The 17,446-nt window shown below is 36.2% G+C and overlaps 1 protein-coding gene across 3 annotated transcripts in view; it reads left to right on the top strand.

Annotated features, from left to right (window-relative positions):
* Positions 1–17,212, top strand: part of AKAP11 (A-kinase anchoring protein 11) — a 44,681-nt gene extending 27,469 nt beyond the window's left edge. Inside the window, exons 8-12 of one of the 3 annotated variants that reach the window (XM_054271429.1) lie at positions 1,159–1,269; positions 5,059–5,172; positions 5,882–5,928; positions 8,144–8,304; positions 12,839–17,212. In XM_054271429.1, the coding sequence (XP_054127404.1) occupies positions 1,159–1,269; positions 5,059–5,172; positions 5,882–5,928; positions 8,144–8,304; positions 12,839–12,985 (580 nt within the window). In that variant the 3' untranslated portion in view covers positions 12,986–17,212. Of the gene's footprint in view, positions 1–1,113; positions 1,270–5,058; positions 5,173–5,881; positions 5,929–8,143; positions 8,305–12,838 lie in introns of all 3 variants that reach the window. The other 2 variants (XM_054271428.1, XM_054271427.1) reach the window with 2 other exon arrangements.
* Positions 17,213–17,446: the final 234 nt, after the last annotated feature.

Genomic DNA, 17,446 nt, shown 5'->3' with positions numbered 1-17,446 from the left:
TAGAATTTTGCTGTGACAGAATTTATAAATATTTCTTCAATTGTCATCCAGCGTGCGGTATGTAATGCATATGATCCTCGAGAAACTGACTTGTGTGATGTAGACAGCTGGTGCTGGTATAACTGTAAATAAAAATGAGAAAAATTACCTTTTTTATTACCCTGGTGGGTTCCAGTTCAGGAACGTATTTGTGCAAATTCGTGCTCACTGGAGCAAAGTGTTAGGCATGATGTGGTTAAGGTTGCCTTTTTAAATAGTGAATGTTACTGTGGCTGCTTGCTACGTGGGAGTAGGCTGATCATTTTTCTTGAACTTCCTACTGCTTCATATATACATATATATAGATAATCACAGTGTGCACATGAAAGTTAGTTCATAACTGCATGTTCTTATTTTGTAAGGTTTTTTGTTTGGTTGGTTTTTTAATAAGGAATTCAGACTTCTTTAAATGAATTTTTTAAAATGTCTTCTAAAGATTAACTTCTTTGGGGTATGGTTGCTTGACTGGTTTTTGGATAAAAAAATTAAACTTACTTCCTGAGGGGAAAAATTCTGTAGAAGTCATGCATTGCTACACTTTCTTGAAGGAGAAAAACAAATCTTTTTTTGCAGAAAACTTTCTAAAAAATGGAATCCTAATATTTTAGTCACCAGTTTATACTTAAGCACTTTGCCCTCAGTAGCAGACTACTTAAGTGCTAGTACTGAAGGCAGGCCAGGGAAAATAGCCAAACTGTTCTAGAGTGAACAAGTTCAGAAATGGTAAGTGTTCTGCTTGACAGGTGTACCTCGATACACAGGCTGCAAGGCTACAGTGCCTTCTGTGCTTCATAGCAAATAATATTCCAAATGAGAGAATTCTTTGTACCACTCTCTTTGATTTCTAATGAAAGAATTCCACATAGCAATCCCTGATGTAAGCCCGTTGATGTCTCAGATTAATTTGGTTGCACTATTTCTTGTGTTTAGAACAGTGCACAAATTAAGGGATTCCCCACCTTTTCTTTTCTTATGGAATTTAATGTCTTTGGAATGGGGTTAAATTGCTGTGAATGAACTAAACACAGATCAGCATGAAATGCAGTGATGTTTTTGTCTTAAATTTTTGTTTAGCTCTGTTGGAAGAGAAGGATTTCACTCTGTTGAATCTGTTGTTAGCCAGCAGATGAGTCTTAGTATTGGTGATGATAGCACTGGGAGTTGGTCCAATCTAAGTTTTGAAGATGAACATCCTGATGAGAGCAGCAGTTTTCTTCACCTAAGTGACAGGTAATTATAAAGATGTTAGTATAGTTAAACAGTTACCTTGACATCAAATAACTTGTCATCAAGTGATATTTCTCCTGGGGTTTGGGGGAGAAGAGATTATTTTTGTCTTCAACACACAATGACTTTTATTAAAAATGGCTCTAATATCATGATTTTGTTTTCTTACAAAATGTTGTTGGCCATGAATGTTCATACTCTGTAAAATATATGGAAAATGCATTGTCATTGATGCCAGGGAATCACATCAAGTAAAACTGTACATACAAAATTTAAGTATTAGCAAAAGATGGAAGCATTTTAAAAACAACTACCTTGTGTAAAATAAAGCTTGAGAATACAGTTAATAAGTTGTGCTCTAAAATATTAAAACCTAATCCTTGAGAAAATGTTTTCTATAAATTAATTTATTTTTGAAAAAAAGTAATAGCTTAATTTGCATGCTGAGCTTTTACAGCTGTTTTTGTCATTTTTGGAACTGGAATTTATAAGCTGCTCTATCTGACATTGGTGGAGTATTTATATACTGCCAACCATAGAATTGCAGGTGTGTAATACTGGAACGTACCTGTTCAAGTTAGTAATGTTTTCTACAGAGCTTCTCACTGTACTGTTCCTGGCTGATTGATAGCTAACAAAGATTAGAATGGCAATTCTAAAATTTGCAATATCTCTGCCTGTTTCCAGGGAGAATTATACTGAGAGTTGTGGCCCCAGCTTCTATAGAAGGAATGTATGAGGAATGAATAAACTTAGTTTTTTGTGATTGATATGAAAAAGTTCAGCATTTCTGTTGAAGAGTAGCAGAAATGGGAGAGAGATTTTTTTTCTTTAGTTAGTACTTCCATCATTGCTGCGATTAAAGGAAGTATGTGAAACATGCTTGCTTATGTATTATCCAACTAGGTTATTTGGTACCAATGTGAAACTACTCAGTTAAACGTTTGCAGTATTTTTCATGTTTTGCTTAACTAAATAATTTAATCAAACCACTACTACAATTTATCACTCATGCACCTTAATAAATTTGTAAAAGAATGCATTAACTCAGAGTTATTTTAGTAAAACATCATCTCTTATGAAAATGATGATGCAAGTGAAAATGATGATGAAAATCTGAGTATAAGAGAGAATATTCACCATTTTGGCAGTTACACAATAAAATATAGATTAGTTGATAAAGGAAAAATGTATTAAAAAATTCTGTACCAGTAGTGCCTGTGTTGTATTTGTGATTTATCATTCCCAAAACAGATGTAAATGAAAAGAAGGTAATTTTTATAATTTGAAAGAAAATCTGTGGCTCATTAGAAGAGGAATGACCTGAAGTTAACATGTTAGTTATAGAAGGGGAGACCTAATTTGGATAGTAAAGTGTTGATGGAGGAAACAGGCATGTGCAAATTGATCAGCTGGTTTTACAGAACTAATTGTGGCTTGGTAACAGCATGTGTGTTCGTCTGTGTTGCTGAGCTTTATCAGGTGGAAGCAAGAATCTGGGGTTGTTGCCTTTTGTAAAAAAAGATAACTAGGGGGAGACCTGTAACAAGCACAGACTCAGTGATAATACCCTGTTGTGGTTTAACCCCTGCTGACAACTAAACCCTACCCAGCAGTCAGTCACTCCTGCCAAGGTGGGATGGGGGTGAGCGTTGGAAGAGTGTAGGTGAGAACACTCATGGGTTGGGATAAAGACAGTTTAACAGGTAAAGCAAAGCCAAGCACAAGCAAAGCAACGCAAGAAATTAATTCACTGCATCCTGTGGGCAGCTCCATTAAGATGAAAAGTATTTAGAGAACTTGCTAGTTAGTTATGCAGGGAAGTGTTTGTGTCTTCTACTTTTCATGCCTAAATCTGGTGACTTAAATTTAGAATTAAAAAGTTCTTAAGCTTTCTCTCTAGTTGATTTGTAGGTGTAAGCATAGGCATAGACATAGGCTTTCCATCCAGCATCCAGGTTGGGTTATAACTCAGAGCAGAAGCCTCTTGCTTTTTTTGTTATTCTTCTGCTGGCTTTTGTTGAAGAGCTGCATGAACAATTACAGAGGCATTATAATGCCTTTGTCTGTTTATTGCTTGTTTTGTGGTTACAGGAGTTTATTTAATAGACTGCTAATTTGGCTGTTAATTAGGAAAAGGTCTCATCTCTTTCTCATACCTCACTGCAATCATATGATTCAATATATATGATTATTTCAGACCAGGATTGACCTCTTTAAAGTGCCTTTAAAGTGTCTCTTACCTAATCAGAACAGTAGTGTGCAGAGGTTACTCTGTTAGATGACAAGTTCTTTATCCTTTAGTCTGCAGACCAGCACAGCTTTTACTTCTATTTTTGTTCTGCATTTGTAACTTCCAGTGAAGGAGGTACTGTGAGTGTAAAGTATTGATACCAATAGGCTATATTAACTTTTTTTTATACCTGTAATTTAATGATTTAAAGCCAAATTTAATATTTCATATAAAGTGTGATAGTCTCACACAGTAGCTCAAGAAATGTTTTTTAGACCAGGTTTGCATTCTCTGCAAATTGGTTTCTTCAGAAGCTTCTGCTCTTTAATTTTCTTTTTTCTTGTTAGCATAACAAGAGAACTCTTTGAATTTTCTTTGGACATGTAGTCTAAATAAACAATAATGTACTGAATAAGGCACTTGCAACTTCTTAAACTTTTTTCACGTTATTTGAGTGTGTTTATTTTGTGGACTTGCTAACCTGCTGTTCACTTTGGAAATTGGGATCCAAGCAGGCATGCTGGAGAGCAAGAGACACTTGGTGATAATGTTACTGGCAAACATGTGAAAGAGATCAATGTCTGTCTCTTGAAATGTTTTCTTCCCCGATTCTGCTGTTTGCCATGAGTGGAAATGACCTTCAACAGTCACATAAAACTTAGGTGGAGAAAGCGTCTTCCTGCAGCAGTTCTTCTCTGCAGTTACTCCTCAGCTTCTCATGCCATCTCTAGTAGGCAGTCTGCTTTCTTGAAGAATGCTGGATATTTGGAAGTCCTGTTCTTGGAAGGCTTCCAGACATCCTCTGGGGGTGGTATGAAGTGGGGGAATGAGATTTAATCATATGAGTTGCTCAGTGTTGTACATATTGACAGGCTTAACAAACTGTGCTAGTTATAATGACTGAAATTAATGAGTGTAAGGACATGCTCAGTTTTTTCAGTTCCTTGCATTGGTTGAATGTAGTCACAGAATAAGTGCAGAATTTTTGTGAACTGTAAGTGAAGTAATCTCTTCAGTATTGTTTTCATAGATTTAAAAACCTACTTTTTTTTAAAAGATCAACTTAGAGAACAATATTAAAAATGAAAAAAACCAATTCTTCACTCTAGGAATTCCTTCTCATCAGGTTGTTGGAGATCATTACTGGGTTTTTGGAGTGAGATGGAAGGATTTTATATGTGAAGTTGTCTTCACAATGCATAATTTTATTAACTGTTAGCTGCTCCTTAAGCAAATAATACAGATGTAATCTATTTTCTCATGAGTAATCCTTTTGAAATTGTTAGCTTTTAGAAATATTAAAGCATTGTGCTTAGACCTGAAGACAGAATTGCTGTTAGCACTGATCTGAAAAATTAATGAGTACAAATTAATACTTTCACCAGTGTACTGAAACCTGCTAATTTTGCATTATTGTGCACATTGCTGCTCTGGATGGCACTGAGAACCATGTTTGTTCCAGTCAACCTAGAAAGTTTCAGTGCTCTTGCATTAAATGTCTTGACAAAAGAGTTGTAAGGAAAATGAAGGTTCTAGTTTGAGCTATTGTTCTTTTCTAGTTCAGCTGTCTTCTCTTCTTCTCCTGGCAGTAATGGTAACAGCAGTAGCTGGAGCAGTCTTGGTTTAGAAGGGGATATGTATGAGGAGAATTTATCCTTTCCAACATCAGACAGGTTGGTTGAGTTGAGAAATATAAACCAGATGGGTTCCTCATAATTAATGCATGAAATCATCATTTTTGAAAATAAGAATACAGTACATTTTTTATGCTGATACATTATTCACACTCTTCTCACTTAATCACAATATGATTTTTTCATTAATTAATCCACCCTGAATGATTAAATTTTTCTGTGCTAAAACTGATTAATGTATTTTGCTTGCAAAAGGGTCCCTTTTTTGCATGTTCTTGCCTGCAGTTTTATAAGTCTTTAGATTTACTTTTTTTTTCATGCAGACTAGAGCTTGCTTCCTACAGGATTTCTGGGGTTTTTTCCTTTTAGCCTGTGTAAACTTTCAGAATTGCATAGTAATTGGTTTTTATAGACCACTTAGGCTTACCTATAGCTATTCATATCTGTGACATAAGGTGGCTGAACCTTTTCACATATGAAGCAAAACTATTAAAAGCAATAAATAGCACCTTTAACACCTTTCTCATTTCTCTCTTTTCTCTTCTTTTCCTAAGAGAAAATCTTGTGACATTGATAAGTCTGTTTACAGCATGAAATGGTGTGAGAAGCAAAGCTGCTTTTCATGATCACTCCTTAATTCTTTTATGATTTTGTTGTTGTTTACCCTTCATTACAGTCTTAGAATTTACTACATTTACTGCATCTATTGGATTGTATTCATATTTTTGTTTTCTTAATTAAAATACAGTGATGAAACCGAAGATAAAGATGAAGATTCTAAGGATGCTGTAGAAGGTAACGTCAGTTCCTGCATATGCTACTGTTCTTGTCCTGTGCACTGTACATTAATTTTTTGTTAATTCTTTGCCTTTGTAGTCTGCAAAATAAGGTGACAACTCTGTTATCTCTATTTATCATAATCAATGACAGTCAGGCATCAGAATTTTCAATTAATGCCCTACATAATCCTCTTAATACACTGAGATTTGCAGCCTGGGAAGTGCTAGTTACTTACTGATGCTTACATAAATTTAATAACATAAGGTAGGGAACTTTGATCAGCTTGTTGAAAGTGTGAATTTGTATGCAGAGCTTAACTATATTTGTTAAGGAGCCATGGCAATGCATCTGCATGGCTGCCTTCAAAATGCTGAAGAAGTTACTCAAACTGGGCACATTAATCTTGCAAGAGAGTCATAAAAAATATTAAAAATCTTGGATTTGATGCATTTGCTACTTTCCCTCTCTTCTTAGTGAAGTATAACATAAGGTCTATCCAGAATCTTGTTACAACTTTTGTGGTTTGTTAGAAGATCCCTGTGGTCTGGTTCCAGTGTGATTGATGCGCCAGAGTTTGTTAACTGAAATGAGAACAGCCAATACACAGTGTGTGAAGATGGTTTTAAGATGAGCTGATGTTGTAACAGAGGTCTTTGTGTTGGGTGTGTTCTGAAGATAAAATAAGTGTTTCCAGGAACTTCTGTTACTTCCTTACAGATGATACTCTGCGTTGTTGCACTTCAAGTAGTCTTAGTGTAAGCCAAAAGATGTGTTGGTTGGTTTGGAGTTTTTTTCTCTCTTTTTAAGCTCTTGGAAAATGTATCTAAGTAACCAACATCTCTTAATTGTATTAAATGAAATGTGACTCTAAGGATATAAGAAAATAAAGCTCTATAAGCTATATTAATGAGTATTTTTTCCTTAGAATAATTGTTATTAAAATATTTTCTGCTATGTAGGTTTTAATTTGCTTTCTTTTGGTCTCAACTTTAAAAGTTCTGGCATCTCAAATATTCAAATTTCTCAATTAGGATTGTAGAACACTTTGTACCTGGTGTTGTACATTTGGAAGTTCTGTTCATGTCATACCTGGAAATGTCTGGCTTTTTCTAAGCTGACTGTGCCTTCGTCACCAAAGAATTTGAATCAAAGCCCTATTATCAAAGATACATCTATTTTATAATACTAAAACATGTACCAAAATTTCCCAGCAATGTTACCACGATGCTTTCCACCCACTGTCATAATCTTTTAAGAAATTGTTCTTTCTCCTATAAGGAAGTTAAATTTTGGGGCTCCTAGACAAATAATCTGTTTTCCACTGAAAGGACTGTTTGACAGTTTTGCTAGTTAATTTTCTCTTGCTTTTACTTCTGGGGGAATCTGTTTCAACTTGCTTGACTTTGCTGCTTGGGAATGAATACCTTGTGTACCTCAATTTTCATAACCTTAGTTGGAAGAGTATTGAGATTGAGCTAAACTCAACATGAATAAATGTTTTTGTTGTTGATATATTCCATGTTTCTAGAGTCAAGTTCAGTAGTCTGGAAGCAGTGACTCCAGCTTGGGGAGCACTACATATGTGCCTAGTTGTTTCTGGGATTGTGATAAAGGATCTCTGTGGTAGCTGGATACAGAAACTCAGCTTGGGAACAGAGGTTGACAATACCGTAGTTCCTAAGTGTTATTAATACAACTACTCTTCCAATGCTGTACAAATTTTTGGAGCTTATGCTGTAAAAGAAATACTGAAAAACTGGATATGCCTCAGTAAACCAGCGGTATATTTTGGAAAAGTTCAAGAGGCCATCTGATCAGTGCAGGAAAGAATTCAGAAATACATACTTCTTAAAATGAGTTAAATGAAGGCATAGCAAAAAATAGCAGCTTGAAATGGAAGGAGCTGATGGACCATGTGAGAGCCATTGCTGTTTAATGAACAGCAATGAAAGTCTACGCTAAATTTCTTGTCATTTGGAATATACATTATAGTTTAAGTATCTTTTAATATGTAGCTATGTTTGCACGCGGTTGTAAATGGGATAAACAGTACTTCCTAATGGGAAAGTTCTGAAACACTTGCGACCAATCTATTTTTTTCCTTTCATATTATCTGTGTACACTAAATTGAGGGGTTTTTAAGATAATACAGTCTATAAACACTGAACTACAGAGATTTTTTTGAAACAATTTGAAGCTATAGATTTGCTTGTTTTATATTTAATGTTAGGTTTGGAGCAAGTGCGAAAGACTTTATCAATAATGAATATTGATCTGGAACCAAATCTAGTGGACCCACAGCTCAGAGCAGCCCTCCAGTGGCTGGCAGCTTCTGAAACAGAGGTGTCTGACCTTCACTTCCGCGACACCACTGCAAGGGAATTCGTTTTTGTAAGTACTCGGGCCTGATGGGTGGTGGGAAAGGGGAAGGATTTCCTTGGCTTCCATTTGCTGTGATTTACCAGCTGCTGTTACTTCATTTGCTGTTCACTGCTGAGGAAAATCATTATTTAAATCCGGAGAGGTCAAAGTGGAACAGCATGTTTTGCCTGTGTATATACCATACGTAAATCAGTATGCATCAAAGCTGATTTTTTCACTTCTCCACTTACAAGTGTTTTAGTCCAAAAAGGATGCAATTACATCATTTCTGTTTGGTGAAAATTAGATTTCTTCAAGCATTTTTACTTAGTATTTAATTTGTTATAAATTGAATCTTTACAAGAACTTGGTCATGCAAATTTTTTTTTAACTTCATGTGTTCTGCTTAGGGTTGTTTTGGTTTGTGGGGCTTTTTGTTTGTTTATGTTTTGTTGGGGTTTTTTCATAGCAAAATGCATTTTCTTGTGAGAAAGAAGTTTAGTTTTGAAGTTTTGTTATGTCTTTATTCTGTAAGCTACTAAAACTAAAACTGCTAAAAAGAATTCTCAATAAGATTGTTTTATTCTTAGGTGCTTTTACTTTCATTTTATTAATCAAACTTTCAAAGAACTGGGCCTTAGCAATTTGCATGTCTTTGGAAAGGCTCAGTATTTTGGTATGCATGCTGTCCTGAGTATTTCCATCAGAAACACATGAGAGAAATTTACTATTCCAATAAAATCATAAAACCTATTCTTTCATGGGTGCACACCAAACTACACATGATAATCTGGATTTTCTTACATTAAACTTAGATTTTTTAATCAACGAAGAAATTACTTTACCTTGTTATGGAAAGGCTAACTTAATAGATATATATGAATTGTCTCTAATGATGAGGTTCATAGGAATAATAATTATAAAATATTTGTATTTTGTGACCTGATAATGTGAAAAAATGCTAGCGTGATGCCATTAATAGCATTTTAACAATTAAGATCTTGGCAAAAATGACTTACTGCACTTACCAGTATATAAAAAAATCTTGCTCTCAGTTCTGAAATTTAATATTGACTCTTCAGCCTGGGGCTTTCCAAAGCTTACATCATCATGTCAGGAGAAAAGTGGAGTTAGTGGGAGGTAAAGGCCAGTATGACAAAGCAGACTCGCAGAGCTGGATGGATGTGTGCACCAATGGTGCTTAGTTACTGGAGACTTGTGAAAGGTGCCTAGAGGCCAGTCCAGATTGTACCTGGTCTGCATTCTCCTAAGAGAGGCTCCTGCCTTCTTCACACACAAAGGGAATGATAATTTTGGAGTGTTTTTTCTGCCTATATAACTGTAGGGAATGTGAATATTGGATTTTGAGAGTAGGAAGTTTTGCATTCTTATTTTAAATAACTCAAAAAGTTTGGAAACGTTGTTTTGGCATGTAGAAATATATGCCCTGTCCTCCTTTTCTGGAGCTTGGTATGTTTGCTTTAGAATTATTTCAAGAATATATTTGTCTGTACATTAGTTCTGACAGAGTGGACTTTGTGCTTCCATAAACTGGAAGGCAGTTTGAGAATACTTTACTCCATTTCTGTGCTATTTGAAATTATTTGGTTTAGTCCTTATATTAATATGTTTCTTCTTTGTTACTGTTTATAAGTGCCTTAACACAAAGAAGAACATGCATCACTTTTTCTGTTCTCACATGCTTGGCTGAGCATTCTCTGGAGGTTTTTGAAGGTTTTTTCAATGAGTTTGGGTTAGGAATAACAGTCATTCTGACCTCATGAAATCTTTTGCCTTCTCTTGAAGATCTGTTCATCTGTTTCAAGCTTGTTGCAAATACTCAGGTAGAATAGTGGTAGGACCCACAAGTGTTAATAATAATTTATTTTCTGTGTACCTGAGACACGTTTATCTAACAATATAATATGAAAGACACAAAAGAGATGGCAGGTGCCTCTTTTAAATATTTTTCCATGAGTTCCTTGTTCTTTGGCCAGCTCTGAGTAAAGAGACTGCAGAGCTGTGGTGCTGAGCTTTGAGCCAATGCTCCAGGACACACAGGAAATATATATATATTTATTAGCTGGCTGTGTATCTGACCACGACTCCAGCTGCTTTAACAAGATGACATTAATAAGAGAAGAGCGCTCTGGAAAATAGCAGTGTCTGTTATGTGTGCCCTCTTAAAAAATGATAATATTTTTCTACTTGACACTTCAGTTATAAATTGATTCTGAGTTGACACCTGAAGGTAAGACCTTCTGGCAGGCAGTAGTCATGCACTCCTGAAAATGCTAAGTAATTAATTGTTTCAATTAGTTTTATAGATTATTTTTAGTTGTCCAGATGCAGTTATGTTAAAATAAATTGCAATTTTTTTTTCCTCCCCGGCGGCAGAGAATGATTACGTGTTCTTTATTCCATCCCACTTCCCAATGGGGATGTTCTGCGTTCCGGACGGAATTCGATTGGAAGCGGTCATTCCCGGCTGCTGCAGAGCCCAGCGCGGCCCTGCAGGGGGCGCTGCAGCCCAGCAGGAGCCGTGGCCGCTGCCGGTCCCGCGGCGTCTCCCGGGGACCCTCGGGCGTCACCCAGCCCGGCCTGTGGGCAGCCCGGCGGGCCTTAGAGCGCCTCGGGAACAGCCATTTGCTCTGTAAGCAGTGCGTGAGCCCTGGAAGGGGGCAAAGGCTCGTGTTAGCTGAGCGCAGCAGGGTGGTGAGCCGCCGCTGTGATGTGGCTGCAGAAAAGGCAGGCGGGCTCCTAGCGCGTACCAGGCAGGGTGTTTGTTACTTGCGGCAGCTGGGTATGAACTCTTACTTAAGGGTGCTTGTTATGCTCAGCAAGGCAGAAAGACGTTAAATACCTGTGTATGTAACAAAATACATTTGTTAGGAGGATAATAAGAAATCAGTAAATTAGAATAGATCTTGACTTCTGTGAGATGCCTGACAATGTGGATATGCAAGTGCCTGGATTAAAAAATTAAATGTATTCCATCTTTAATGGGACCTTACTTACCTGTTTAAGAGTCTTATTTTGAGTAAACTCTAATATTTCATTGTCTGGCAGGAAGAAACAGATTGGTCATCTAAAGAAATAGTGAGATTAAACATAAAATTAGAATTTAGGTGCCAGTTCTGTAGTTTTACTGTAGTGGAAAACTTATTTAGACCAAAGTTTTATATTTCATTTGCTGAAGTAGGTATTTGGACATTAGCCACACTTTCCTCTGGCAGAGGAAAGAAAAATGACCATTCTTTTATAAACCAACAAACATAATTTACAAAATTGCATGTTGTAGAATATAAAGCTCCTACTTGCTGTGCTCTGCTTTGAAATTCACAGAAATAACTACAGATTTCAGTCTCTTCTTATATAGAAAAGATGTCCTTAATTTCTACTGAGAAAAGTTGCCCGTGTTCAGAATAAATTATGCTCAGGATTAGAGAGGATTTTTTGCTTGTTCAAGTTAATGTTTTTCTCAAAAAGTTAATTGTTTGATACATGTTTTTATAACCATGTTCTTTCTGTCAGTCCTATCACCTGCCTTGTTGCAGTTGGAACATCAGCTAGGTTAAGAAGCAGGGAAAGATTGTCTTCCTTTTTATTTTTTTTAGAACTTTATATTGCAATCTGACAGGTCTCGCAGTAGAAACTATATGAATTTTTAATTTTGTAGCTGTGAAAAATATTTCCCTGAACACTGTGTATTACTTTTTTTAAACTTAATATATGGAGAATGTCTTGGTAGGGACTATAAAAGGGGTTAAAAATTTACAGCTCCGGGGAATAAGTAGGGTGTCTAAATTGTGTTTACAAAATTCAGCATTGACAGGTGTCCAGAAAGCTACAGAGAATACTTTGTTTGTGTGGGTATTTGTTTATTTATTTAAACTAAAATTTGTTAGGTTTTTACTCCTGGGCAAGCTGTCAAATTCATTCTTTCCTTAGGGTAGGCTTTCTTACACATATAGCTGAGCTTGACACATCAGCAATGGAAGATTTTTTTCCTTTGGATCCTGGGGGAAAAGAAATGTTTTCAACTACACTGATCTCTGCTCCTGAGTGGTAGTTTAACTTAATCATCACCTTTTCCTCCTCCCCAAGATGTTATAATTTCCCAACAGTGAAGAAACTGTTTTCATTGAGGGTAGTGTCTGTGCCACCCCAACCACACTATATGTTGTGAAAGGAAAATCCACATCCTTTTATTAAGACAGAGTTTTGTCTTTTTATACATGCATTATTGGCATGGGAGGGGTGGCAAATGTCTTAATTTTGTGTTCAGAATTTCCTGTTTTCTGCAGTCTTGATGAACCACAGTCCTCATACCTGTGGCACCACATAATTTGAAAATGGTGCTCCTTCCAGAAGAAAGTTTTGTGAAGACTGCCCTAAAAAAAAGTGCTCGATTCTTGCGGAAGTTTTTGTTTTTATAGATGTGGGAATAGCGATTAACTCATTACAACTGATCTCTTATGACCTAATGTTTCAAGAATAACTTCTGTAACTTAATCAGGATGTCCTAGTCAAAATATTTTGTGTTCCCCTGTTTCCCCTTTAGCTTTCTAGAAGACTGAGAGAAAGAGACTGGAAAGTTGGAGATCTCTTGCAAGCAGTGCTGAAATATTGTGAAATGATAGAGACGGCATCTGATGGAGAGCAAGCTCTGAGTAAATCTCTGGTCAGTTGGCTTCTGGAAAATGTCTGAAAAATCCAAAGATGCGACACTCTTCGCTTCATTCCTCTTCTGAAAGGAGATAGAAGGAACACAGATGTGTAAAGTAAAATTCAGCTAGTGAATGTTTGAGTAATAGTCAGCGTTAAAAGACTTTGAGGTGGAAGTCAAAATAGCTGTGCTGTGCTTTGTGATACTGTGCACATGGTATGTTTATTCAGTCCATAATCGGTGTTGTCCACCCACGCATAAATTGTATTTACTGCTGTGTTCATACCACTGAGATATTTATGAACAACCCTTGTCTACGATCATAGTCCACAGGAGACAGTCTCAGACATGATATTCAGGATTCCCTTTGTGCCAGGATAGCTTTCTCCCACTCCTTTGTGTGCTATATTCACAGCAGGACTAAGAGCACTGATTTCAGCAACGAGCTGCTCTGGAATACCTTGCTGCAGACAGTGGAAGAAATATTCATTTTGGCCAGGTGTTACATGCCCAAGAGCAGCATTGCCAGGAAGAAAATTGTGACCTGCCCAAGCAGCCTCGTAATACAGTCTGGCTTCATAGCCACCTTTATCAGTTTTAAATTTATGTGAAGATGGGACAGTCTGCTCTGAAATTGCTGAGGTGCAAATGCGTGAATTTGTTGACTCCTGTAGAGCTGGTAACTTCTGGTAGAAGGGCAGAGTGCGAAGTTGAGCATAATTTTGTATGTAATTCTTTAACAAGGTTTCCTGAAGCTTGCCAGTCAGATTTAAATTGCTAAATTTTTTACTGAGGCTTTTTGTATGCAGATACCTCTGTGACACTAGTTCTGTGTCAGAGAATTTGTACATTAGTCTCTCACACAGATGTATTAAAAGTAGAAGATACAAATTTCTGAGGATTTTGGCCATCTTTTCAAATAGTTTTAATTCCTTTCCAAGAGCCACATATGAATTTCCTTTTTATGAATAAAGACAATGTTGTTACTCAGTGAGCATGGAAGTGTTTAGCAAAGAAAGCTAGTAAAAATGTAAAGGGGAAATTTCTTGCAAATTGATTTTTCATTTTTGTTAACTACCTTCACTGAATTTTTTAAAGGCACTTTTAATTGAGTATTTTTAGCAGTCTTGTCAGGTTTCTCACCAGTGCTGCTGATCTGCCTTTCTGTCCGAAGGGAAATCTGAACCTTCACTTATCCTGTGGTTTGAAAATGTTTTTTGGGATTTGTTTTTTTATATATCCTTTGGGAGAAAAAGGCACGTGCTGGTGATTACCAGGTTGCCACCTAAAACTTGGTAAATAATCATAGAGCATTACTGATTTTGGATTAACAAAAAAATCTTAATAGCTTTTTCACAGAAAAATATACTGTTGTTATAGTACACAGTTTTGTGATCCCAAACAAGGAGAGGTACGGTCTCCAAATCTATTCCAGATTTTTAATGGCATATGTACAATTCTGATTGCCCCTACCGCATGAATTGCTACAAAGTGTTGCACTGGTAAATTCAAGAGCACTGTTCTTGCAGTGTCGTGGTGTTTCAGGAAAGCATTCCACTGCCCCCTTTGCAGAGGCGTGGTTGGTTTTAGTCCTCTTTTGTCATCTGGATTTCTGCCTTGGATCTCACGAAGTTCACCTTTCTCACAGAGCCAAAGATTCTTCATGTTTTTGTATGTGCACATACATGTGTTCACACATGTGAATGGACACAGGTTTGTTTATCTGTGTGTGTATGAGATCTCACTGCTGTGAACTCCTGGTGCAAACTTCTACCACTAAATTAAAATTCTACGCTCAGTTTATTTCCTCACTTCATATATCATTTCACTGATTGGAAAGTCAATGTATGTGGCAAAAAGACCAAAAGCCACTTCAAGGTCTTTTGTATTGTTATAGGTAATACAATCCAGGCATCAGGAATTCTTTTTCTCTGGAGCCAAAAGCATGGCAGAGGAAGTTATTTAATTCCTATATTTGGAAGGTAGTTCTAGTAGCAAATATTTTTAAAGAATTGTACAAAGATTGTCTGGATTTTTTCTTCCTCTCCCAGACCCCCTGTATTCCTTTTCCCCCCCTTTTTTTTTTCTTTTTAAGTTTGATTTTCAATATTGTTTTAGACAAAAATTTGAAATAATTCCCTGGCTATAACACCTTCCCCTTAACTCAGCAATAATATACTTGTACAAATTTACCTATAACATTGAAATGTCAAGGAAATAAAATGTTAAAAGCAGTGCCTCATGGCTAGATTTTTCTCACCAAGTGGAATTTCAGGACATGAGGATACAGTACAGTATAGTAAAGTGTTTCTGTACAGTGAGGAAGATATTGAAGGTATTCCAAATATACAAAACCATACATTTAAAAAACCTACAACACTAAACACAACCAACAAAAAACACTGCAGGAACAGCCATTTTTTAAACTCATTTATTCAAAATGGTGGGTTTTGTAAACTTAGTGCTTTTTCATTTCATTTACTTTCTTGTAGAAAGGCAGAAGATCACGCCATTCACAAAGCTTACAACTATTCACAAAGTTAAGTAGACAACAGTTGCACTGAAAAATATTTTTTTAAATGGAATCCTGTTTTCAGACTGGATCAAATATGTTGTGTAACTATTGATTGGTGTTACATTAAGGAAGAAATGGTTTTATTATCCTCTGAGGAAAGTAGCACAGTTTCCAAATTTTCATGGGAAAAAATAGTATAAAATACTTCATTTTTACTGAAAACAAGCTAAAAAAGCCCAAAGCAGTTTTCTACACAAATTGTTTTAAATTTCTTCAGAATGACTTGACTTTCCTCCTTCTGTGTAAAGTTAAAAAGCATTACTCTAGCCTGGCAAAATTATTACAATTGAATAATTTTAATAATCCTTGAAAACCATATTGTGACTGTTTCTAACTGGTGCTCTCTGCCATATTAGTGAGAAAGCTGTTCCTTGCTAATGCAAGTCTTAAATTACACTTTTACTGAGTTTGTTTAAAACTCCTGACCACAAATACAGAAATGTAAGTGAAAACTCTAAAAACATGAAGGGCCACATTCTGGTCCCTTTAAAACATACAACTCTGCTTTATAAACAAACATAATAAGGTAGAGTTTGATTCATCTTGCATTTTTTCTCTATGGTAACCCTTGTAATTTAATTTTTATGTTGAGGAAAGTATATCCTTGGATGTTACTGTTTCAGAAATCACCCAGACATTTCATAAATACATTTGGTGTTCTAAAAAATGGAAGTGTTTTGATGTTTTGTAAGATTCTGTAGAAAAAGCACTTTGAGAAACAGTCCCTCTGTAAAGCAAGTTAGCAGTGGCCATATTTAAAACTAGTTTAAGCATTCAGAACAGGGTGCATAAATAATACAAAGAATGCATAAAGCCTTAAAATAAAAACTGAACAAAACTCAAGCCCATATTTGAAAATTAAGGAGGATTTGCTGTCTCAAAACAAGGATGTGAAAAGGCAGCTCAGATAATGTGTGTGAATGCAATTTCTGTAGGATCTTTTTTCTTGAGTTTTAGAAGATTGTGTAAGCTTTTTAGAAAAAAGCCAACCAAAACCCCAAAACCCAGAAACCCACATTCCAAGACTAATTAGGTCTCTCAAAAATGGTATCAGATTTTAAGTGTTACCTTTTCTAATGTAACTTTGTCTGGGACCTTTTCTATGAAGAGAGACAAATTGTTGGAGATGGGAACACAATGAGTAGTAAACACCAGCGCAAACCCCTGTAGTTCTAGACAGTCAATTTGCAAAGAAAAATACAAGATTCAGGAATGATTTTTATTGTAAGACATTTGGCTTTTCAGCAAGAGCCACTACTGTCAAGCATTTACTGTACTTGAGTCTGAAGAGGCAGGTACAGAGCCCAGCCACTGTAGTCACTTTATTTTGTATCATCTTTGTACATTCCTGTTGTATAGCTGGTGTTGTAGTTTTAGAGGGCCTTTGTTCTAATGTCTGAACAGTATTTAATAATAAAATTTATTATAATTTGCTGGAACTGCTGCTTATTTGTGCAGTGTTACAGTAATTCACAGCCCGGTTAGTAATGCAATTGTATACCAAAAGCAGTTTGAATAACTAAATGTTTATGTAACTGTACTCAATGAATATGAAGGTCTTGTACTGTATAATGGTGACAAGTTTTACCATTTTAGTAACTTAACTATATTCAGTTTTCAGATTATGAACTCCAGGTTGCACTAAATTTGTCCTTGTTTTAGCAGTGGCTTAAAATAAAACACATTTCACTGGCTTCGAGAGTGCTGTCGTTTCTTGTCAGTTCATGGAATATTATTTTTCTTTTCAGCAAACACAGCTAAGAGCGGTCTTGGTCGGTGGCAGTGTGAGGAAGGGTGTAGTAAGCAGTGCATCAGTAGATGGCATACTTCTTACAGAGTTAAATTGGAGTCCTGCAAGGGGTGAGGACCCTGCTTTACTGTCTTTATGTTGTAAGGTGAGCCCACAGTTCCACTGACATGCAGTGAAG

Source organism: Melozone crissalis, unplaced genomic scaffold (genome assembly GCF_028551555.1).
Source record: "Melozone crissalis strain CALT ecotype California unplaced genomic scaffold, PUWL_Pcris_2 ptg000013l_1, whole genome shotgun sequence".
In the NCBI taxonomy this organism is placed as follows: Eukaryota; Metazoa; Chordata; class Aves; order Passeriformes; family Passerellidae; genus Melozone; species Melozone crissalis.
Note: the sequence above shows the minus strand (reverse complement) of the source record. Positions and strands in the feature narration are given on the sequence as shown.